This window comes from Lepisma saccharinum, chromosome 6, assembly GCF_977018435.1.
Source record: "Lepisma saccharinum chromosome 6, izLepSacc3.1, whole genome shotgun sequence".
NCBI lineage: Eukaryota > Metazoa > Arthropoda > Insecta > Zygentoma > Lepismatidae > Lepisma > Lepisma saccharinum.
Window position 1 is genome coordinate 24,899,650 of NC_139234.1, and position 25,990 is coordinate 24,925,639.

At 40.4% G+C, this 25,990-nt stretch overlaps 1 protein-coding gene across 2 annotated transcripts in view; it reads left to right on the forward strand.

Moving 5' to 3' along the window:
- Positions 1 to 25,990, forward strand: part of LOC145988628 (ankyrin repeat and SAM domain-containing protein 1A-like) — a 200,706-nt gene that overhangs the window by 136,323 nt on the left and 38,393 nt on the right. For both annotated transcript variants that reach the window (XM_083123652.1, XM_083123653.1), the window contains exon 11: positions 22,350 to 22,667. In XM_083123652.1, coding sequence (XP_082979778.1) covers positions 22,350 to 22,667 — 318 coding nt within the window. The remainder of the gene's footprint in view (positions 1 to 22,349; positions 22,668 to 25,990) is intronic.

Sequence of the window (25,990 nt, forward strand, 5' to 3'; positions counted from 1 at the left end):
AATACCGTAACATTGCTTAAGCAATGAACGCCGGCCTCCATGGCAGAATGGTTAGCACAGCGTGCTACGACGCCAAGGTATCCGGGTTCGAATCCCAGCCTAGCCATGGGTGTTCTTTATGAGTGTCCCTTCATCAATTTCATTACATCACCAGTCATCATCTTCGCGATTAGCCAAAAATGGCAGAAAATCGAAGTAAAATCAATCAATGAACTGTGCTAATGAACCACCCCTTGTTTCTCCTGATTTTTCGCTGTTTTTTTCTGCGTGGAATTGGCTCTGACAGTCAGAGGGCCTCCCCGATGGCGTAGTGAAAACAAGTGTAATCAAGGAGTCCCGGGTTCGATACACAGTGGAGGCACATAGTGCTTCGGATCCCACGTTAAACTGTAGTCCCGATTGTCCTATATGTGCATAAAGTGAATTTGAAGCAAAAACTCAAGAAACAAGAAAAACAAATGTGTGTGTAGGCGAAAGCAGCTCAGCTCGTAGTGCAACGATACGATATGCCAGAGACCCGAGTTCGAGTCCTGGTCGAGCCTGCAATTTTCAATGAAAATTCTACGTAGGTTCACATTTGAATATTTTATTCTGCATAAAGATAGGTAATTTATAAATGGAAGTTGAGTGCCACATATATATATATTTTTAAGAATTTTGTGTCATTACGGGTAACTACAAAGTAACAGCTATTTACATTTTAAAGCGGTCACCGTAATTTTACCGTAGTTACTGTAATTCAAGAGAGAAGGCGACACTGTATCACCCTTCGCTCAGAAACCACTCCCTTCGTTCTCCGTCGTCTCCAAATGCCAACCCCTAATATATGTAACGGAGCAGCACGGCGTGAGTTATTTAGTTAACAAATAAGAATAAACTAGACCTTTGTGCGAGATTCTAAAATAAATGTTCCACCAGCATTCAAGCTTAGCTGAAACAACAAAAGTTTTTTTTTAAAAAAAAAAAAATCTCTGCACAGGAATGCAGGGGTCTATTTTTATGTAATTTATTCTTCCTATTTAACCGTACAGGTTCCTATCAGTTTCTTTACATAACAGGAGGTTCGTGTGTTAAAAAATGACACAACTACCAAAGAACTACTGTAACAGAAAATTATATATATGTATTTACTGTGAGAGACGCGATTTGAAACTCAGACTTTACATGGTACGCCCTTAATTTCGTAGATTCTGTTTGCGAAGACATCTACACTATGTATGAAATTGTAGCTTCACATTTGATTAAGCATACGTGAAATGTAATGTAAAGTTCAACGTCACCGTTGCCATGATGGTACACTCACTGGCAATAAAAATGGGGCACCTATGTCCTGAAATACTCACTTCCCTGCAATGCGTGGTGTGTTGCCTAACTCAACGGCAAAGAGAGAAATTGCCATTGAAAATTTGCCACTAAATCCACTCATCGTTGTTGGCAACATACACAGCACATTGCAGGAAAGGGAAAATTTCAGGGTATAAGTGTCCCATTTTTATTGCTGGTGACTGTACACAGGGCAAATTTATGGGGGAGATGTGGTCAGCTCCACGCTCCAGCCGCCTTTACCCCCCAAGTGACCATTTATTAGAGGCTGGTTGTACCCCAAAGTCGCTCCAAGCAGGAACATTGCTGGAAAAATTTCCACCTGAAATCGCCCACACCAAGAATCGAAACCGGGTGCCTGCTCCCCCCCCCCTCTCTCTCTCTCTCTCTCTCTCTCTCTCTCTCTCTCTCTCTCTCTCTCTCTCTCTCTCTCTCTCTCTCCCCCCCACTCACTCACACACACATATAATTGCTTTAGTTTAACATTTTCAATTCATACATTCAACTCATGTCGAGGTTTGTAAAGTTGTACCTTGTGCATGGCCACGAAGGCACATGCTGGGTGTGAAAATGAGCACCACACATTATCGATCTCGACTGTAGTGAATGTAATGTGTAAGCACCGTCCTCCGTCTGGCCTTCATTCATCCGTCTCCACTCAACATTTGTGCTCTGCATGAACATTTCTTTCTCCACTTTTTGTACTGGGAAAATTATGAAACTTCAGTAGACTAATAGGGTTGTTTCGATGGCGTAGTGGTAACGTCCTCGCCTTTAATCAAGGTGTCTCACGGTTCCATACCCGATGGAGGCAGATAGTAGTTCAGATCCCACTTTAAACTGTAGGTCCAGTCCCAATTAGCTTATCTGTGTGTACTTAAAGCCAACTTTAACAAGTAAACCAATAGGATATTTAATGAAAATTAAGCTGTACTTCTAAATGATGCAAAAAGAAAAATAAAACATGTAAATACCTGGTAGTTGTGCAATCTGGTTTCAATCAGTCTAATTGCAGAAGTCGCAAATACATACACTTAAGGGAATATACGAGGCAACACTACGGCATCGAACTCTTGGGTGTGGGAGGGAGTGGAAACGTAAACTCCACACCATAATCATTCCTAAAGCAAGTGCTAGGTGTAGGAACCGGAGTGTCAACGTGTGGGGCGCTTGAGGAAAACTCAGAGAGGAAGTGGAAGCACAAATGAGCAACTTCCAATGCTGGGGAAAACTGATGACTATGGAGGGGGGATTTAAAGAAACTTTGTATACAATCAAAGATAAGTGGGGACAGTGGATAGCAAATACAAAAAAGGAATTATGCAAAGTAGGGATTGGGTGGATTTGGGAAGAGGCAGTAGTGGGGAGAATTGATATTTGTTTATTTAAGTATTAGACTGTACTGCTGAAAACAAGTCTTATGCAGCAGTTTAATACAATATATAAATGACATATACACAATAAAAAAGTACTAGTACTTGATATACTCAGAAGACAAATTTACGTTGAAATAAAAGAATTTTTAAAAAAACAATACAATCACTTATTATAAAACACACGTTAGCAGTAAAATTACACATATTATTTTAATAATAAAAGGTCATTAGACTCAGCGAATTTTCATTGGGGTATATTGGGATATAATACAATTTAAATAATTACCTATTATTTCTAAAATGGGAAATGACAGAAATTGTAGAGCAGTTATTTCAAAATTCCTAGTGACGAGTCTTTAGAGTAATTTTAGATAATAAGTGGGGAACAAAGGTTTCCATTAATAAATTTGCAAATAAAATTGTAATCGTTAGCACGAAATATTAAGTTCATCTAGCAAATTATAATATTCATAATAAAATCTATGCAGATGATAAGGGCCATACGTGACAGACTGAAAGGCATTAACAAACAAACAAACAAAACTGGCGGAATGTGGCGAAAAATGGGCAAAAGATAGATCAGGTTTGGCCTGTTTCAGAGTGGAGAAAAGAAATAGGGGAGGAAAGACGAAAATTTATTGGGGAAATTAATTAATCTAACATGAAGAAGATAATGAAAACCGTTACGAGGAGGAGAGATCGAGAAGGGGAAGAGACGGAAGACAAAGAATATAAGAGGGAAGAGTGAAAATAAGTGAATGGGGTGTATTAGAACTTATAAGAACAACTAGCTAATAAATTAGTGATAATAGTAAAATGTAGTGAAAGCGAGTGAAGGATAAGATGGCAACTGTGAACTCATAATTGAAGGGCTCGGGTGTAAAACATGGTAAGTGAAATTTTGGTCATTTCTGAGTTCATTAAGAAAAAAGGTTACTTGAAGCTATGCTGCAGATAAACTCTTTTCGTCTTGTGTTTACCAATTTCAGAAGGCTTCACTGAGTCCAATGGAAATTGTATGACCTGGCAATTTCACTCGAAAATTGAAGGATGGCACATTTTACTTTGTAACTCAAAAATGACCAAAATGTCACTTACCATGTTTTACACCAGACCCCTTCAATTAACGAAAAGGGGAAGGAGTAATAAGAAAATACTTACATTATCATTGTCGCAGCTCGGTGGCTGAATGCGTTAAGTTGTCTATTTTGCCATCAATGTTTTAAGGGGTGGAATCCCGGCCTGGGCTTTGGATGTGTCCCTTCATCAATAAATTTTAGTCACCATACATCCTCATCGTTGCGGTCATCCAAGTGGCAGAAAAGTGACATAAAATGACAAGACATTATTATGGTCACTGTAAAGGCTCAGTCTTAAAATAAAATTGAATTTATTCTGTTCTATTCACAACACGCAACGTGTGTAGAAACCTCCACATGCGTACACATTTGCGGCAGTTGGAATTCATAAACGGAAATGAATCCAAACGAGTCCTGTTGCCGTAACAAGAATTTTTACAGGACGTAAATCGTTTTCTGCATTCCTCGTCTCGGACATTCCATTGATAATGGTTGGTTGTAAACGCTTTGTCCCGTAAGTCTGTCGGTATTACTAACACACTATGCGGACATTTATATTGAACTGAGGTTTTGTAACGGTATTAAGACGTATCGTAATTAATTATATTAACGTGAGATAAGGGGAAGAATATTGTAGCAGGCCGTTCTGTTATCATTGAGAATAAGTCGTCGTTAGGCTGGAAGAGCAGAATTTGAGCTTCATTCCATAAGATGGCCAAAGAAAGTCGTGCATTTGGAAATTTTCAACGTATTGTGAAAGGTTAGTGGTGGCAGCATATAAAGGGGGCTGTAACGTAACTTTATGATAATTATTTTACGTCGCAACGTTGAATGAATCGAAGACTGCATAAATGGGAGGCGGGGCAAAGACAATGACGCATCCATTCCTCGTTGCGCGTTACGATAACCATTCTGCCACGGAGACTGGCAAATGTATCAGTGTCGGAAAGCACTGCAAGATAGTGTGGAAAGTTCTGTGCTTGTTAATCGGTGTTGTGAAAATACCAATGATGATGCAGTTAACTAGCAGACATATTAATTCTAAATGCAAGGAACTGAAGTCGTTTAAATATTATCGTCTATTTCCGTTGAGCTTTGACACGTGCACTCGTATCTATTTTAGTTGGAGTGCATACATCCTCCCATGCTTGTTTCTCTTATCGCTTTGCTTTATGCGTGTTAGGGATGTTACAGAGATGATTCGCGAGACCAGGGTCGTCTGGTCTCGTTGTTGAAGGAACGTTTCTTGCCCGCAATCTTGTCTCGATTTGCAAGCTCCAACAAAAAACGACTCGACTGTTTAAAAATCGACACTTGATCAAGACTAACCTTAGAGACGTGTTCGCACTACGACGCCAGGGGTCCCGGTTTCTATTCCCTTCCTGCGCATGGGTGTTCTTTGTGATTGTCCCTTTATCATTTGATCCCTTAGTAACTTGGCGCGACGACACCGAATGGAAATTTCACCTAAATCAAAATTGCTTTACTATGCGACGTTTTCAGACTGAGTGCCTGTCTGGTAATGTGTTGCTTAATGAGCAAGACAATATGTTATTTTTGGTTTGTTTTAATAAGTAACGACAAGGAGACTAGCTTGATATATTTTTATGAATTCTTCCCTCCCCCCTTTTTTCACTCAAATTTCTACCTGAGTAGTCCCACCCCGAGGAAATTTCCCTTCGGCAACACTGAAACTAAGTCTACCGCCCAGCACGGTGACTTCTTAATAAACCGTCGAGCGCTGTTATACTAATCATTTCCATGCATATCACCGCGTGTGTCAGCATCAACACATTGCACATATCCGGTTTTGGCCTTTGTCCTGAGAAACAGTCGCCGTTCCGCCTCGAAATAGTCAAGTGAAGTGTCGTTGTCCTCTTGTTGGAGGACATGCCCACGCTAATTTGGAGCTACGGCCATTTTGGTTTCCGTAATCAAGCATCGAGCCCGCCAAAAGAATGCAGCCCCCTGTCCTAAATACCTGCTGTTGTTTTAGCGTCGCACCGGATGTTCAGTCCGAGCTAAAGAAATGCGAGGAATTTTGCTCCAATTCGCTTTAGACATGGATACGGCAATTCCTACATGCAGGGCTCGAAATATAACGCTTTACTTTCATTAACATAGGGTTGTCTTTCATTGTCTCTTAGTACCGTACTATAATTTATAATAGTTATTAAAAAATCATTTTGTGCAAGTGAGGAATATTTCAATATTGCTATTTTGGTCTGGATCAAGGATTGGATTTATTCCTTCAATTTGGTTAATCGAGACAAAGAGCAAAGGATGACAGAAAAGTACTAGGGCCTCCACGATGGCGCAGTGGTAGCGTCGTCGCCTTGTAATCAAGGGGTCCCGGTGGAGGCACATAATGGTTCGGATCTCACTTTAAACTGTAGATGCAGTCCCAATTAGCCTATATGTGCACAAAGTGGACTTAAAACAACCCTCCCCCAACATAAAAGTACTGAAATAGAGGGAAATTAAAGGAAAAAGGAAATACTGCAAATGGTGTGCTGGTTGCAGCTCTAACGCTCCGTACTTGTCTCCAACTTGGTCTCATCTTGGGTGCCGTCATACTCTGCTAAACCCCCTTGCGGTAACAACACATCTCCGTGTACAGGGGAAGTTTATATGAATGCTATAATATGTAGGTACTATTGAAAAGTGTTAACAATTTAGTCCACACTGAAAAGGCAAATTTAGTGAAATATCTAAAAAATATATATAAAAAATAAACAAACCAAAGAAGTGAAGGTTCCTGATATTCACGAAACGAAACGCCGTTCCGGTCCATTTCGAGCCCTGCCTGCAGGGAAATTCCGAGTCGAGACCGAGAACGTGGTTTAAAAACAAAATACGAGAATGAGTTTAGCCTCTTTCTATACTTGAGACGAGACCGAGACTTTACTGTTTGTGCGTCTCGTCTCGTCTCGTTGTTTGTTTGATTGATCTTCTTGCATTTTACATCGCTTTTCTGCCACTTTTGGCAAATCGCGATCGTCTCGTTCGAAATTTAAGTAGTAAATGCAAGTTTCGTTGAGATTAAGCGTGACCAGATATTTTGAAACAGCAAAACGGGACATTTCCATACTTTCCCGACGAAAAAACTGGACGGCAAAATATAGCTACTTTTATATAAAAACTTTTTCGTCATAAATACTTATGTTTCAAAACTAATGAAATAAATAATTAAATAAGGCTTACTCGTTACCCTGTAAGAGGTTCACACTTGGCTGCCTCATACACCTTTCGGTGTACGCTTTCCAGTTTATGTACTTCACGTATAGGCCTGCTGTTTATTTTCGTACAGAAGAAATCAGCTGCTAGATGCGTTGTCGTAGGCCGTATGCCTACAGTTTCACCTTACTTTTTGACGCATTATGCAAAAGAGCTACATGTAATCGGAGATTGATTGTGGTCAACGAACTTAGTGAAAGCCAGGTTGTCATCTTGCCAAGGACGTGTGCCAAAGCAGTTAATAACTTCACCGCAGGAATTCTAGGAAGTAAATCAGTGTAACACCTTGGAAGTGCGTGTAAGAAGAGTATATAACTTGTATCACGAAATGAGGGCGTGCCCAAGGGGGAGCTTTGGTGTTCATAATCCCCCCTTCTCCCTCTATTGACCCAGCGTGCTTTAAGAAATAGGAATGCCGAATACAGAAGAAAGGATGCTTGATTAGTAATAGAAGATGGAGCTTGATTTATTGGTTTTACTTCGATTTTTTCTGGAAATGTTCTGTTCGTAGTCATAGTAAGAGGAGCCTGAATTAGCTGACGGACTGAAGTAAGCGGTTATTTTGATAACGTTATATTGGGCACAAAATTACACATTAATTCTGTGCAGCAACTGAACTGTCAGTTTCGTTTTAAACAATATATTCTTGGCATAAGTAACTTAATTTATAATCATTATTTATCTTTATGCATGATAAATTTCTCAAATTGAAATAAAAACTGTTGGGTACCGTTAAAATATTCAAATTTTTATAATTTAACGGGCAGACTGTTAAATTTTTAACTGTAGAATATTGTAAACTTGACGGCAATAGTGAACCAACCAACCGTAATTTTAATGATTCAGGTTTTTAAATATCTTTATGTGGTGCAAACTGTTCAAATTTATATTTGCAAGTTCTTTCTTAAGTGTCTCTGCTGTACGAGTCTTTGTGTTAATATTCAAACGCCATGTTTTCTTCTCATTCCAATCACACACAGAGATGTGAAGACATGAATGCGCACGCGCTCACGCTATAAACGGTTGCGTCACGTTTTTGCAAATTAACAGGCCAACTGTTAAATTTTAACGGTAGAATATTTTGAATTTACGGTGACTTCTTAAGGCAATGTAGCAGAAGTAGGCAGAGTGCATGGCATTATGTCTGTATTACGTCGACAATTAACTGGCCATTTGTTGTATTTATTGCTGACGCCCAAGTTTGAAGCCAAGCAAACGGAAGGAAACAAGCATTATGGGAACTCCCTCACTCATGCACGTTCTTCGAAGCGCGGAAGTCCAGAACCATATACTTTTAAGTGTCTGTACGTTGAAGTGCCACTTCATTTGTGGATATCGCGTGTGTGTGTGTGATTATGTACAAGAGATAGAACGCGATGAAGTATTGTCGCTGTAGCACGTCTACAAAAGCAAACACACGAGCTCAAGGTACGTACGTTTCCAGAACATATCGTATACACGTCATTTCCATCAATATGACGCATTTTTTATCTCTTCCTGTTTGCCAATTCGCGATATTCACATGTTTGTTACATCATCATTCACGTTTCATTAAGCGTTTGTTGCAGATACCTTGCAAAAAATGCATGACACAATGCTTAAACTATTTCAGTTGAAGGAAAATTTTTCATTGACAACTCATCGAATGTCAGCAACGTATCATGTTTTCGTTATTAAAAGTAACATTTCCTCGTTATTACAAGCTTTTTGCTTTGAGATGACGCCCACTCGGTGGCATATTTTTTATTTCATTTTGAGAGGTATGTTTTTTGGGTATGCAAATTTGTATATACGAGGCCCGTCCAGAAAGTAAATTTCCCTGGGGCCGTCTACAGAAAGAAACACAATTACAATGGAAATTTTTATTAGAACAGGTACAGCAACTGTTCATCTATTTTTAAATATACTGCCCACCGGAATTGAGACATTTGTCGTACCGTGGGATCAAGTTTTGTAACCCTGTGTCGTAGAAGTCTGCCGCCTGCGATCGGAACCAGTGTGTGTCAGCCGTCTTCACCTCCTCGCCAGTTTGCAAATACTGACCGGACAGGAATTTCTTGAGGTTAAGAAAAGATGGTAATCACTGGGAGCGAGATCCGGGCTATAGGATGGATGGTCAAACACCTCCCAGCCAAACTCCTGCAGAAGATCTGTTGTGTGCTGAGCCGTATGTGGCCGAGCGTTATCGTGCAGCATGACAACACCGGCACTGAGCATACCACGCCGCTTGTTCTGAATGACCCGTCGCAACTTCTGTAGTGTTTCACAGTACCGTTCAGCATTTACCGTCTCATCTCTGGTCAAGAACTCGATGACCAGAATGCGCTGTCTGTCCCAGACGCCGTGCACAGCACTTTCCGCACCGACACAGTCTGCTTGAATTTCATCTTGCGTGGAGATCCACTGTGACGCCAATGCATAGACTGCTGCTTGGTTTCTGGGGGTAAAGTTCCTCCTCATGCACATCTTGCCGACCTTCTGCAAGTTGCCTGCACCATCTGCTCGCTCATGATGTCTGTCCCATACTCTTGACACAGCTGACGATGGATTTCTATCGGTGCTGTGCCTTGTGCGCTCAAAAACTTTATCACCGACCGAACTTCACAGTCGACGGTTGCTGGAATAAGATCAACCGCTACTACGGTGCTATTGTGAGTTGTCGGAGAGTGCTGCCTGTTGCATACGATTGCCACGTCATGGCGATTTCTCACGCATGCGCACTAACCTCTCACAACGCATAGCCTGCCATCTGTTGGCCATTCGGGAAACTTACTTTCTGGATCCGCCTCGTATGTTTCCAGTCAGTGCTTTGCGGTTCTAAGTACCTTATAAGATTGGTTCTAAAATAGAACATTATGATTACATTTACACGTAATTTAGAAACAGTATATTTTCATTGGAAAACCCAAATTTATACCTAAAAAGAATTATCGAACTAGTAACGCCAAAACTTTTTATTTGCCAAGTTCAAACTTGACGTCCACCTAACCTACCAAGTTTCTTGTGACCACTTTAATACGTGTAAAATATCAGCACTATGCCATGAAAACTTAGTGAAAAACAGTCTGCTGTTGTCTCGGTTCTTGAGGTTGGTCAGTTGCAGGCTGGTGTCCATCTTTAATTCACAAGACTGCATACTCGAGTGATTTTTCAATTGTGTTTTGCTACACAGTTCATGTCAATTGCCTCGTCGGTCATAATGACCGAAAGTAGCGCATACCAATCACGCCATGTTGGTCATTATGACCGAAACATGAGGCTTGACTTTGTTGTTCCTAGGGCGAGCATAACAATGATGCGCGTAAGGCTTAAACCGACAAGGTGTGCATATCCATAGTGTTTTGGCTGTTCTATTTTTTGCAGGGAAGAAAGCAATGTTTTCGAATTTGCGAAATGAAGTCCAATAACCAGGCAGGCGCAGACTGCAAAATTGGTGAAACCACCCTGTTAAGAAATGGTATACTACTATACAGTGGCGGCGATTAGGGGGGCAGTTGCCCCCCCCCCCCACTTTTCGCTACATTTACCCCCGCACTGTGCTAAGTTTTGCCACCTTGCCCCACCCCGGGTTTGGAATCCAATCGCCGCCACTGCTACTGTCTATGATTTCAATTCTCCTTTTTGAAGGGGATAAAAAACATCCCTGACATGGATAAATATATATATATATATATATATATATATATATATATATATATATATATATATATATATATATATTTTTAAGGGGGAATCCACCGCATCTCCCCGTTAATTCGCACACTGCTTTAAGTTCCATTTCTCCAAGCGAACCTTCCTTTCGCAAGAATGGCGTGCATCATGTATCCAGAATTTTGCATCGGTTCGGGAAAAAAAATAAGAGGGCGGGGGTAAAGTCATATTTAGAGCCAAAATGACCATAAATTGTAATTTCGTGAAAAAAATAGGCTGTTAGGAATGTGTGAATAAATTGCTGCATAATACTATTTTTATTGGTATTGACAAATGTGCGTGCCTCCCCGATGGAGTAGTGGCAACACTGTCGCCTTGCAATCGAGCGATGCCGGGTTCCATTCCCCACAGAGACGTGTGGAAGTCCGATCCCACTTTAAAGCAGGTTTGTTATAAATGTCCAGGAAACATAATTATATTGGGACCGAAACCTTTTTTCTCTCCCACAATTTAAATCCGGTCCAAGTTGCGTACTGTTTCATTGAGAAAAGGTTCGTGGACCGTATTTAAATTGAATTTTTAAAAAATGTTCCTGGACTGAATTGAAATACTTTAAACATAAAAAGGTTCTTTACGGCGTAGAATCTATTTACACTTGCTGATTTTCTCTCCCGGGCGATAATGGAATTTGTTTATAATTCCTTGACCTTTAACAACCCTGGATTCTTAAAGATCCAGGAATCCATATGTTCTATTTGGTTCCGTAACAGGGCCGGAATGTTTTTATTATAGCATAATTTAAATTCGGCCCTAGTTGAGTATATTTTCATTTCAATATCGAATTTGGACCTTATTTAAATTGATCCGGAAAAGAGGTTCGCGGTCCGTATTTAAATTCATCCGAAAAAAAGGTACCTGGACCGATTTGAAATACTTTACAGATAAAAAGGTTCTTTACGGTCCAGAACCCATGAACGCTTCCTGATTTTCTCTCCTGCATCTGAATTGAATTTATTTAAAATTCCTGGACCTTGAACAACCCTGCTCTAAACTGTAGGTCTAGTTCCTATCACCCTAACCGTTCATAAAGTGGGCTTAAACAGACTTTAACTTTGATTTTTGTTTATTAGATGTTCACCTTATTATGTTAATTTTATTGTTAATATACTAATATGAAAATTGAGTTTAATCTCCGTTCATAATTTTGCAATAAGTTAAGGTAATTACTCACTTTCTATTGATCGTGCCGCGTCCCTTCTGCGATGAACACCTGTTTTAACCTGTATATTGTGGATATGACAGTCGATTTAGTCTGGTTGCCAACATGTGGATCTTTCTAGTAGAATTATTGGAAATATACGTCCTTCGGGAAGGTTCTAGGATCCGGTGCATATGCAGTGGTTATCTTGGTAACTCCATTGTAGGTTTGACAATGCTTTCCAGTAAGATGCGTTGTTGGTTGAATTCGGATTATTGACCGAGCTGCAGTTATGGTCGAGCACTGATCTGTTATCTGTTGTTGTGAAATTTAGCAGCATTGTTAATAAACTGGTTTATAGAATGTATTGAATTCATATTGAAATTAACTTCATACGCTAAATTGCTGTATCTCGTGAACCAACAGTACGATTGGGATAAATCTAGCGACATTTGAAAGATAAAAATTTCACCTTTCTGCTTCATGTAGCGAATATTCTTCAACTTCAGCAATGGTGAACTGAATAGTAACAGTGAAAACAACGAAATGGTAGGAAATAAACACCAATCCTCCCTGAAGAGCGACTAGTTGTTATTATTTTTCGTTGGACCATCTGCAAACGCCAAATGTAAGTGTTCAAAACATTGTCCTCCAATACACCAGTTTAATTCTGTCTCACGCGCAAATCAAAGTTTGATGATCTTTGCGTACCTACGCAAAAAAACGAATTTTAGAGTAGTAATCAACCAATTTAATATCTGTCCGTCCATCTATCGGTTTCTCGGTATCTACGTTAGACATAACAATATATTTCAATGGACTGATAGACCTACCAGATAAGCAATGCTCAACATAAATTGACTCGATAAACGTATCAGGTCGTGAGAGATAACAGTCGATTCAAAGCGATTTATCTATAACTACAAAATTTTCCAAGTACAGGGTGGCGCAAAAAAGAACGCATGTTTTTTGGAATAAGTGTAGCGTCGTTGATTTTCGAGATACAAACGTTTTATTGACACCAAAATCATCGGTAAGAAATGCAGTTTGGATAGGTATACAGTGATGAATTAAGTATGGAAGATGATGACGGAAAGATGACGTCATTGTTGCTGTCCCCACCACGTAATCTCACGTTTCGGCGATGTCTCTTGGCCCCCACGCTCCCCAGTTTTGTCTGTCTGCGACTTCTTTCTGTGGGGTTACCTCAAGTCGAAAACCTCCTTCAGTCGACGGCTCAATGTTAAAGATCTTCCAAGTGCATTTTTTTATTGCCTCGTCCTTCTGTCTATTATAAAGAGAACTTCATTACTCTTGAAGCTTTCCTGGCGGCGAATATTGAAGAGGTTTTCTCGGGCAATCAGCCAGGTGATTCCCGGAAAGGCTTCCGAGCTTTCGAGAGCTAACGTCAATCTCATCTTCAGAGAATGAAGATGGGAGTGACGTTAGCTCTCGAAAGCTCGGAAATCACCTGGCTGATTGTCCGAGAAAAACCTCTTCAACTTCATTACGTCTTAAAATCTCTATGAACTTAAGATGCGCCTCATAAAAGTTCCATGGCATGGGAAGTTTACTGATTTACAACCAGAAATTTTGCACCTTAATCACAACACTTTGAAAATATCCGAAAGTGAAAATAGAAGAAGAGAACTAACTCTAGCTCTTTACACTTTCTCTGTTCAAACATTGCTGTTTTCCATTGATATATATGGCGGAGTGGTATCGTCGTCGCCTTGTATTCAAGGGGTCCCGGTTTCGATACCCGGTGGAGGCACATAGTGGTTCGGATCCCACTTTAAACTGTAGATCCAGTCCCAATTAGCATTACTGTTCATAAAGTGGACTTAAATCACCAACTCAATGAATCAAAAATCCATTGATATCTAATTTACCGAGTGCAAACCTAAGATGTTATGCTTCAAATCTGTCAGATTTATATCTTTTCTACACGTCAGAGAGCGTCTGATGGAGTATACGTGATCAAAGTTCACAACAGGAACATCGAGCAAGACTGTTTCATCAGTTACTGGGTGGAATCCAATAAGGCAAAGATTAAAGGAAGGAGAGCTTGTAACATTGTAATTTATGAAAAGCCTATGTAAGATTGTTGGAATATAGAAGCAGCCCACTCGTTGTGCCGAGTACCTAAGCATCAGTGTTGCCACAATCTGAAAGCAACCTTTCCCTTGACATACCTCCCGGGTTCGATAGCCGGTGGAGGCACATAGTAAGTTCCTATCCCACTTTAAATTGTAGGTACAGTCCCTCTACAGAGTGCAAAATTTTCCTTTGGAAGCAATATTAGGAAAATTAAAACCCACGATCGAAACTGCAACTATTATTAGATCTATATGAAACAAATGTACGGAAATATTGGGTCTGATTGAATGAACGAAGTAAAGGAAGGAACAACAAAAATGAAGATTATTGCTATAAAATTGCAAATCTTGCGAAAAAAAAATGCTAAAATTCCCATGCCAATAATTAAAAATTGGTTTACTCTAGTGGTGTTATTACAAAAGTTTTTAAATTTAATGCAAAAGTTGTCGATTTTTCCGAAACCAGATGGAAAATTTTAATTAGGTTTTGGATTGTTTTGAGGGTCACAAATAAAGGGAAAAATGTATTTCCCACATCTAAAAGCTGGAATCTAAAATGTAGAACAAGTATCATCTGCACCAAGATATATTTCCTGTCATATAGCAACACTGTCTAAGAAATATTGCTTCCCAGCGTGCTGCAAGGAACAGATGTTCTATACCCACATGAGATGCTACGTGAGTCAGTGTGGCAGACCATATGTAACAATATCCTTGCACTTACCATCTGTTTATGGCGCAGGGGAACAAGGTCAATGTTTTTTGTAGAGACGAACATTGTTTTCAGCAATTTCATACTTAGACCTGCTTCAGACGAGAACATTTTCTTAATATTTCTGCTACGATCGAATTCTACTGTGTAACATGGAGAAATTTTGATGCAATACCATATTCAATGGAGTAATTCACAGATAGGATCGGTCCTATTTTTCTTGGCATCTCGCGTAGCATAACCAGTCAGAAGCGAGCTCTACGTCACATAGGTAGTTCTAATCGTGGGACTGTGCATCACTTCACATTTTTTAAAATAAAATATAGTTATTCACCCGAGAGGAGGAAAGCTTCATACGAAACTGTTTTAGGTACAAGTAAATGACGCTTCTTAAATATATACTTTGTAGCACATGCAGTACACGTATGATAGAATACATTTTGTTTCAACTGTAAAAACCGGGCACTGGCACATGAACAGAAATATCAAGGTCGATAGCTACTTAATAATGCAAAAAAAAATGTGTAGAGTTTCAGTTTGTTTACATGATATAACATTAATTAGGTAATAATTTTCTCTTTTAAATTACATCTATTTCCGGCGTCCGTGGCGCTACGACGCCAGAAGTCCCGGGTTCGAATCCCGACCTGGGCATGGGTGTTCTTTGTGAGTGTTCCTTAAGCAATTTCATCCTGTCATCACTCATCCTCATCTTCGCTATTTGCCAAAAGTGATAGAAAAGCTAAATAAAGTTAACCAAATCAAACAAATTACATATCTTCCTCTTTAAACTTATTGGTTAGTATTAAAGGTGATTTGCTTTATTTGACTTCCCTTCTTGTGCCATTTTTGGCTAATTTGCGAATATGGGGATGAGTGATGACATGATTAAATTGATCATCGGGTCTCATCGCCACTGTTTTTCTGGCTTTCGTGACGCGAGTCCGCTAGTTCTTCTTTACAAGTAGCTTCCCAATTGTCTTTACGACGCTTGTTCAACGCCGAAATTTTGGGGGCACGCACCGGGGATCGAACTCGGGAGCGCTCGCATCAAGAGCAAGAGCGCTTGGCTACGCGGAAGCCCATTACATGAGATGCTTCTCTGTAAAGTATCGTCTGCTTTTAAATATGGTGGAATACTTTTGGAAGCATTTCTTAGCATTTATGCTAGTAAAAATGTTAATAGGAAATACTTCTGTCTAAAATCGGTCCCATTCATGACTTTTGAAGCACAAGGAGTATAAATACAGCGGTGTTCAAAATAATTCATCGGATTTCCGACTATGTTTTTCGAAATTTGCAAATACAAGCAACCGTACAAGGAAATCTCCCAAGTTTTATTATTATCTTACGAGTACTCTGCATGGCTTCTCATAGTTACACAGAACAACTTCTAAATGATAGTCAATTCTCTTTGGGCCTCCCCGATGGCGCAGTGGTAGCGTCATTGCCTTGTAATCAAGGGGTTCCGGGTTCGAACCCGGTGGAGGCACATAGTGGTTCGGATCCCACTTTAAACTGTAGGTCCAGTCCTGATTAGCCTTAATGTGCATAAAGTGGACTTAAAACACAAAATCAATCAATCAATCAATTCTCTCTTTCGCCGTTTTTGTAACAGTCTCTACAATAGTCACAAAGCTATTTTTGAGCTCAACAGGGGTTGTGAACGACGATGGGACAAACACCGAACGGCAGAGTTAAGGATTACCCATTCACAATTTTTCATTGTGTTTCACAATGTGATGCTCATGGATAAAAATTAAAAACGTCAGCAATGCTGCGTAATGTTCTTGAAGACGTAATCTGTTTTTATAAAAATGTTGCTATTGAAAGAGCTTTACGTTAGCTACATTCTTCTCCGTGAACATAGTTTCTGGAGATTGAAATTGATAACGTCTTCTCGTACAAATAAAACGACGTGATTTTCTTGATAATTCTGATGCCATGCACAGTATAAATATTCTTGCCGTTGTAAGGTTGCGTAATACGCTCCAGATAAAATACCGGATATACGTCTTGACAACCGTTGTCTGCAGATGAAACGTAAAAGCAAACTTTTAGGTCTAACGGTTTCGGTAATGTGATTGGAAGTCAGTACATCATGTCCAACTCTTGTAGTTGTCATCGATATTTCTCTTTGAGTTCCGCTTTATTGTCGTCATCTTTACGACTGACATGAAACTTCATTGTCAAATTTGTTTTGTAATCGCACGGTATCGCCACCGAAAATTACTGGATCCAGTTCCGTACTGGACGTAGGAGTTTTTGTTGACATTCCTCCATCGATATTGCTCCATCACGATTCACCATCGTGGTTAGCTAGAAGTGTCAGAAAAGTGACGTAAAATAAGAAAAATACAAAATACGAACGCACATTAGACCCTTTTGCAGTTTTCGCATTTCCATGGAAATACGAGGTGTGGCTAGAAAAAAAAACAGACTGTTGCTACAAAATCTTTTATTGATAATTTTGTAAAATACGAACATTATCCCCTTCAAAGTACTCCCCTGAACTATCAATACGCCGCTCCATACGAATCTTCCATTTCTGGAAGCAGTGCTGGAAATCATTTTCTGAAACCATGTTCATGACTTCCGTCGCTTTTGTTTTCACAGGTTCTACAGTCATAAATCTGTTTTTTTTTTCAGTGCTGATATGATCTTTGGGAATAAAAAAAAGTAGCACGGAGTGATACCCGGCGAATAGGGTGGATGTTCTAACACTGTGATCCCATGCTTGGCCAAAAACGCCTTGACTGACAATGCCGTATGGACAGGAGCATTGTCCTGAGATGAAAAATCCATGACTTGCTTTTCCACAAATCAGGTCGACGTCTTCTTACTCGCTCACGAAGGGTCGTCAGCACCTTAATGTAATAATGTTGGTTGTTTTTCAATAGCTCGAATACTGAAGTGACGATCCTCTCGAATCAATTCACCGACATTTGCAATGTTTGATTCCGTTTTCGACGTGCAATGCTGTCCAGGACGCGAGTCGTCCGCGATCACTTCTCGTCCCTCTTTAAACCTTTGAAACCACTCAAACACTTGCGTGCGTGATAAACACTCATCTCTGTATACTTCCTTCAACAAACCATAAGTTTCTGTGACGGATTTTCCGAGTTTCATAAGAAACTTCACATTGATACGCTGTTATACTTTCACACTTAACATTTTTCCGACGGAGCACAGATGTACGGTTCACTTCGTCGACAAGCTACAGCGGAACTGAGCGCCGCGCACCCTGGGAAATCACACAGTCGATAGGCAGGATATCACGTTATACACTCATGCACCGCTTGACCATGACGCGCTTGCCGTTTGTCAACAGCAACATCATTCCGGTTTCTTTCTAGCCACACCTCGTATTGTGCATTGATCTTAAGAATTTGTTATCCATTTTGAATGAGAACGTTTCAAAAATCGGAATATACAAATTTCTAACAACAAAACAAACATGTCAACTTCTCTTTTATAATTTCCACGTGATAATTCATATTTAATAAATTTGCATGCTCTGAAACAACTAAGGTTACCGGCATGTCATTTTAACGTTCCTGGCCATTATTGTTGCACCCCATATGTTAATTTCGACTGTCTTTTGTGACGTTACGTAAATCTCACTAGCCTTGTAATAGAAGGGTCCTGGGGTCGATACCGGTTCGGATCCCACTTTAAACTTTAGGTCTAGTCCAAATTATCCTATACTGTATCCCAAGGATATGTGGAGCATGCGAATGGAAAGTAGGGGCAACGCGACATCCGTTTGCCGCAGCGCGCCCAACTTCGCTCCGCCCACTCACATTCCCTCCTTCCCTACCAATGCGTGACGTTGCTCCGGAGAGTCCTGAGACAGGGTATACTATCTGTGCATAAAGTGGACTTAGAACTCAAACCTTAGTATTTGAACGTGAATTCTTTTGTAGGGCGTACGATGTTCGAGCATAGACCCGTGTAGCGCTGGTTTTTACTGCTTTGTGGACGCCTCGATGGCTGAGTGCTCGATTCGTAATATCCCGACGAAGATTCAGGATTCGAGTTTCGGTCTGTGTGCTCCTTCTATTTTTTTCTTTTCATCAATTCAATTTGATTAACGTTCATCCAAATCGTCGCGATTAACCTAAAAGAAAGAGGAAATTCACAGACAAGAATACAAATAAGTATTTCAGGCTTCGAATATGCAGTAGCACCCTTTCTACGAGAAGAGGAGGAAGGAGTGCCCATGTATATCGTAAAAAGGGAGTCTTGCATATCCTAACTTTTTACCATATTTCTCAACTGATTTTTGTGTACCAAAGTAGGATAATTTAGGGCTGAGAACATCCCTACATATTATATTCCCTTTGGATAATATAAAAGTAGAATGGTGTTTATTTCCGCCGACGCGTTAAGTAACTTTTCATCATATTTATCAACTGCCCGACCCTGTGGCCGAGTGGTTATCACATCGCGCTGCGACGCCAAGGGCCCCGGTATCGAATCCCGGTGGGGCTTGGTTGTTTGTGAATGTCCATTCATCAATTTCATCATTTCATCACTCATCCCCATCTTCGAAAATTAGCCAAGAGACACAAAACGCGAAGTAAAATAAACTGAATCACAAATCACATATTTATCAATTGTTTTTTTTTATTTTTACCAACGTAGAACTTTATCTGTGGTAGAACCAATTAGGACTGAAAACCTCATCAACCTCCCCTGACACGTTACTGGATATGCTCGATTATAGTATACCCCCATTGGATAATATAAATGTAGAATGGGGTTAATATCCGCCGACCGAGGAGGCCAAGCGATTGGACCTCTACGCCAAAGCAATCTGTCCGGAAACGTGCTGATGACCGCCATCTCTCTGACGTCACAGAAAACTTGATTTATGTAACCATACCAATCAGTTGCTTGTATATTTCATCACGAATACGACAAGATCGTGATTAAGCACACGTGGCTTTGTTGCGGTCAGTTTTCAGTGTACTTGGGCACCAATAGCTCCACCCTCGCTGTTCGTCGTTGAAGGTGGGCGCTAGAGTGCACGTCTGCAAACGCCAAACCCTATTCGACGCTTACCTTGCGATAAAAACCGCGGAAATAAGCTGAGTTGGCTCGTCCCTCGTTAAACAACTGCGCAGCACGAACCGGCAACGCGAGACAACGCACAGTAAGGCCAAAAGAAAGGGAGGAAGGTTAGTTTCCTGCCTCTGATAATCGCCCTCGTATATTCAGGAATAAAACAACTCCGACGACGGTGAAATGCCTCTCAAGTTAATTAGTCTCGCATGGACGAGATGATGGGCTTTTCGCGGACGTGGAATGTGAGCTCAGCCGCAACACTTGTAAGCTAATGAGGTTGCATACATTAAAGAATGATGAGCTTGAAGGAAGGTGCTTAGCAGAAGGTCCAAATAAGAGGGGAAGGGGTGCGAGTTTGGGTTGGCTTAGCGGTTTCAAGCGGGGCGTGCGGATTTGCGGCAGGAAATTCCTAACCTATTCAGGTTGTTTAGTATTAGGGGGTAGGTGCAAAAACTACTCTGCAAAGGCTTGCATGCAGGATAATGAGCAAAGGTGTTACATGGGTTTGTTACAGGTAGGCACTCATTCGTTTAATTCTCTGGCGCCCCCTCGTTCAGGTATTGTAAAAGTGGTGCTCATGGTCTGTTTCATGAGAAGCAGAGATGATATTTATTTATTTATTGAGCGCAAATGGCCATTTTACGCTGAAATCGTCAACAATGAAAAGAGCAAAATCGAAAATAACAAAATAACTTTTAAGAATTAACAAAATAAGTTATTTTATTTATTTAGCAGCATTTGTTCTAGTGGAACGCATGCCCTGAGTAAAATATTTTTACAAATCGGTATCTTGTATGAACAGGTATCTTAACAATGTTGTAATAAGTTGACTGGAGAAACGATGCTCCAAGACCGTCAACTTTCTCTGCCATCCAAATAGCGTAAAAAAATGGCCTTGACCTTTTTGATGGCATTAACTGCTAGGACATAGTTAACCATAATTTGTGTAATTTTTAATGATGCAGTTTTAAAAAGTATATTTATGATGCACACAATGAAATTTATAATCATTATCTATCGTTATGCAGGATGAAATATTCAGATTTAAATTTGATTTTTTTCCTCATGTATCAATGTGTTCTCTCTCTCTCTCTCTCTCTCTCTCTCTCTTTCTCTCTCTTTCTCTCTCTCTTTCTCTCTCTCTCTCTCGAGAAAGAGAGAGAGAGATTCATATTCCAAACGGTTGACGATTCCATGTTTAGTTCTCATTCCAGCCACAGCACAGGGAAGTGGCGATATGAATGCGGATTTCCACACACCCACACTCATATGGCAAATTACTGCATGAAAATAATATGCTTAATTAGTACCTTAACTGATTGGGAAGATAGTTTTGACGCATATTAGAGGAAAGCTGCATTTTAGCTGGTGTTTAGATACTGTTAGAGGGAGCTTTTTCACAAAAGACCTCTCTGCGCCCCCAATATCAAAATCACACGTTCTTGGAAATTCGCTTATAACTGCTGAACTTCTGAACTTTTGTGAAAGTATTCACTGTAATGGTATCTAAACACCAGCTAAAATTCAGTTCCTCTTAATTTGTTAGGCCTTTTATGGCCTTCGTTGACAGCTAAGATACGTAACGAAAACAACGGTTGAATCTGGGTTTTTGTAAATTAACAGACATACTGTTAAATGTTAACGGTAGAATATTGTAAGTTTACGGTATCGTCTAACAGTGTGTGGGAATGTTGGATACCACATAAAAATATTTGGAATGCAAATTCCAGTTTCGCTTTTAAAATGCATTTATCATTTTGCTGCAATGAAATTGGTCAGAATTTGGTAAATTTTTGGTGATATTTTTGGTCACTTAAGTAAGTAATTTTGACCTTTTGAGTAAGAACCTTCGAATTCGTGTCCTTCTTGAATAAAATCCTGGATCCGATATCCGTACGCATTAGGATCTGATATCCGTGTGGGTACTATTGATGCTGTAGCATTAGGCCCAGATGAAAACACGAGAATTTTCCGAAATCTGAACAGTTTTCTTTTGCTATATTAACCTGAAAATACATATCAGAATGAAGTTTGGAGCCCCAATTTCGAACGCTTAGACACAGCGTTACTTATTACACAGTTATTATTATTCTTTGCGCTGTGACGTAACTATAACATCGTCGTGTTTATTATTCACCGAAGATGCAGCATCGGGCCCAATTTGGTCTTAATCCGGCCCTGTCCGTATCCATTAGGATTCGTTATCTGCCCATCCCTAGTTTCCACCCCTGCGTAAGGGACCATTCAGAGGGGTCGGATGCGGAGCACATCCAGCTGCTAACAGTCACTAAAACTAAATGTTAAGAGCTCTAAACCTGGCCCTCATAAACTAACCACATGTGCATTATTAGAACTAAGCGGAATAGTAGGTTAGGAATTGTTGGACTAGGAGCGCCAGATTTAGAGCTACTAGCAATTAGATTTAGTGACTGTTAGCAGCTGTGTGCCCCTTCACCAGACCCCCATTCAGAGAAGACCCTGTCTTTATGTACGGCAATGTACAAGAGATAATTCTCCTTTCTTCTCTTATGTTTGTATTGTACTGAATGCCGATACTTGGGAATTGAAAATGAACTGATGGACATGAATTTCCTACCGTTCCAGGGCTATTCAAAGGATCGACGACACCAGCTCCCGATGGCACCGGTCGGTCGGCGGAGCGGCCAAAGACACTTCGGCGGCTGAAGAACGTCTACGAGAACGTCGGGCAGGAAGCTGCGAACGAGGACCTGGACGACGGGGCCGGCGGGAAGAGGTCGTCGCGGGGCTCTGACAAGACGCAGTCCTTGTCCATCCTTAGTCCGTTTGACGAGCAGGAGGAATGGGCCAAGATCTCTGAGATCATGGCGTCTTTTGGCACCGGCCTCGTCAGGGAGTCTGTCTTCGTCAACGAGCTCGAGAAGGAATTCCAGAATAGACTTGGTGAGTGTATAACCTTGTATTATTACAAATCACCTCCATCAAATGGCCGAGATTGTGAATGTGTGGAGCCCTACCTCCACCCAACTCCCACCCCCCATCCCCATATGCCTTCACGGCATGTTGCAACTTTTACCCTATATATATAGACACAAACTCACTCATCACCCACCACCGCCTGTCCCATTAATAAAGAAAATATTTCTGTGATGAATGTGGGTTTATTTTAAGCAAATAAACAGTTTGCCCTCATATACATTGTTTTAAGTTCTGTAGTACTGAGGCAATAATAAATAAATTAATGTGTCACTTGACACGAATATGCATATATTAGAGCACTGAATGGAACCACTTTCGCTCCCACGTATTCGTTCCAGTCTCCCACCCTCGAGTGTATGCAATCAAATATTTTAATCTGACAATAATCATATACCGGGTGGCCAGAATTAAAGTTACCCAACTCAGAGCCCTCTGTAGCCTGTTTGAGGCATCGTAGAACTCTGAAATTTGGCGAATTTACTATGCAGACCATGGGGAAGAGGATGGCGATAAGAAAAAAGTTCAATTTTCCGCCACCAGGTTGAAATGTGGCGCTGTACTTCCATGATGGGTTGTACAAATAATCACGTTAAGTGATTTAGCTGAGTTATTAATTAGAAAGCCATTTGTTAGTGGCTGGAAGTTGCGAGAAAGTAATGTCTCGTTTATTGCAAGGTAAAGGCAAATCCATAACCAACTGGAGCAGTTTACGTCATTATTACAACCCATCATGGAAGTACAGCGCCCCATTTCAACCTGGTGGCGGAAAATTGAACTATTTTTTTATCGCCATCATCTCTTCCCCATGGTCTGCATAGTGGATTCACCAAATTTCAGAGTTCTGCGATGCCTCAAACAGGCTACAGAGGGCTCTGAGTTGGGTAACTTTAATTCTGGCCACCCGGTATGTAAAATATCCGTCTTGGTAGTTTCAGCCAGCGGCGTAGTGCCCACGTGTCCACCTTACAAGTTGAAATTATTGAAGAAAACGTATTTCATTGCCGTATTTATCGCTTGAACACACATAGCAATATCAGACTGCAAGTAGAACTTTTAACGAAACAATTGAGGACTTGTTTTGATTCGAGTTGTTTCTCTGTAAGGCTACTTGAGAGGACTTACGTGTGGGTGAATGGGAGAAATGATTTGGACTTGCCCATGGCGGGTGCTTTTGCTTACGTAGTATCTTCTCAACCAATGACAGGGCGCCCCGATTCTCACGCACTGTAATGCGCATTACGAGTGGGTGCTATCTGGCGAGATTTCTGTCACCGCTGTTTGGTCTGTTTGGCACGGTCAGAAGAGAACCAAGAAAATAGATTCCCGCGTTGTTTCAACAATGCCTGACGGAAGGTGTAGCTAACAAAACGAGTGTCATTTTAAATGTGTAAACTAACTATTAAGTTCACAAAGAGAAGGTTTAATGTTGTATATTACCTTCATTAGAAGCAGGGAAGTTAAAGATAAAAGAGGAATGTCTGGCAATCCTAGATCCGGCAGCGCCCGCAAAGTTAGGCGCGTGCTTCCCAGTTGCCCGTAATGTTAAAAGCGTAATACTTAGCGTTATGATTTACATATTTGTTTTACCTTTTCCTTTGACTAAGTTGCTTGATATGCTTTTCAAAATGTGCGCAAATATCGTAACCATGATAATGAGTAATATTCTCGAATGCATTTGCATTTGCAAATTGTATCCTACGCATTTCCCACAAATGGCTTTTTAGTGAAAGAAAAAGAATAATAAGAATAAAAATATGACATGGCCTTTCCAGAAGAAGAGTTTGTGTCCTTAACTAAGCTGTATGCGAAATTTGTCAATTGCTACCAGTTGAAAGTTGAGCTACAGGTAATTTATTCTGAAGCCGAATATCGAGTAAAGACTGTGTTTGAACTTAATGAGAACTTGCGTACTACCCATTTGAATGAAGCTGTTGAACAAGTGAACAAACTAACAGAATTCTTCCTCACTGTTCCTGCCTCAAGCTCGTCGGCGGAAAAGTAGTTTTCTGCACTGAAGAGGATTCATACATTTCAACGCAGCACACAGACTCAGGCAAGGAAATCTGAATTGCGACTGATATCCATTGAAAAGGAGCTGCCAAAGACATTGACCAGAAACTCCCGATTCTACGACGACGTGATTGAGGTGTTCAGACTAAAGGATTGTCGGATCGAGTTACAGTATAAATGAGAATTTTCATTAAGTAATACATACATATGCTATTATTGTTAACATAGAGTGTGTGCATTTTGTGTTCGAAATTGAGTATGCCCATGCATGACTTACATTCAAATAGATTCTATTTAGTTAAAATATCTTTGGGTTTTCTTTATCCAATATTCAGATCAGGTTTATCTAAGGAAGCCTTACACCTTTCATAGAATCACGCTACGCCACTGGTTTCAGCCCACAATCATCTCTTTCATTTTTCTGTATCACTGAATTCGTAAGATAGACAAAACTACATTTTAATTTTAATATGGAGAAGATGACTATGTTCACTCAAGTTTCAATTTCACTCCGTCTTTGACTTCACGATCCATATTTGAGGGCCCACTACCACAGACAAACGTTATACGTGTATTGATGGGCTTCGAGTGTAAACCGCTCGTTTTGACTGTTCGAGCGAAGAAGCACTCGATTCCGTACGCTATCTAGTGTCGTCCGTGCGAACTATTTGGAGCGCGAGCGAAATCCTCTTCGTGCAGAACTCTAGTATGTGTGTATTTGCTGTAGTAACACATTGAAGTGTATAAACTGCTAATGCTACACAGAGAAATCCATAAAAATGATACTTTCATCATCTGCTGGTCCATTTGATGCAGTAGAATGCATCAATCGAGATCGGTTTGTAGGAACTGTGTCAAATAACGCACCAAAAAATGCATCAACCTTGATTTGATGCATTTAGAGTTTGCGTGTAACTAACTAACTCTCTAGCCTTCTTAAACCCGAAGGTTCATGGCTGCAGCAACACAGGCCTTCCATCTGTCCCTATCTTGAGCAACATCTATATACTCTTTTCCATCCCTACCGATTTCCTTTAGGTCCATCTCAACGTTGTCCCTCCATCTTCGTCTTGGCCTTCCGACAGGTCTCTTACCATCAGGTTTCCCAACAAGAATCCTGTAAACTCCTCTTTCCTCTCCCATTCGTGCCACATGGCCTGCCCACCTAAGTCTTCTTGATTTAATTATTCTAATAATATCTGGACATGAGTACAAATTATGTAGTTCTAAATTATGTAACCTTCTCCACTCACCTGTCTCCTCATCCCTTTTAGGTC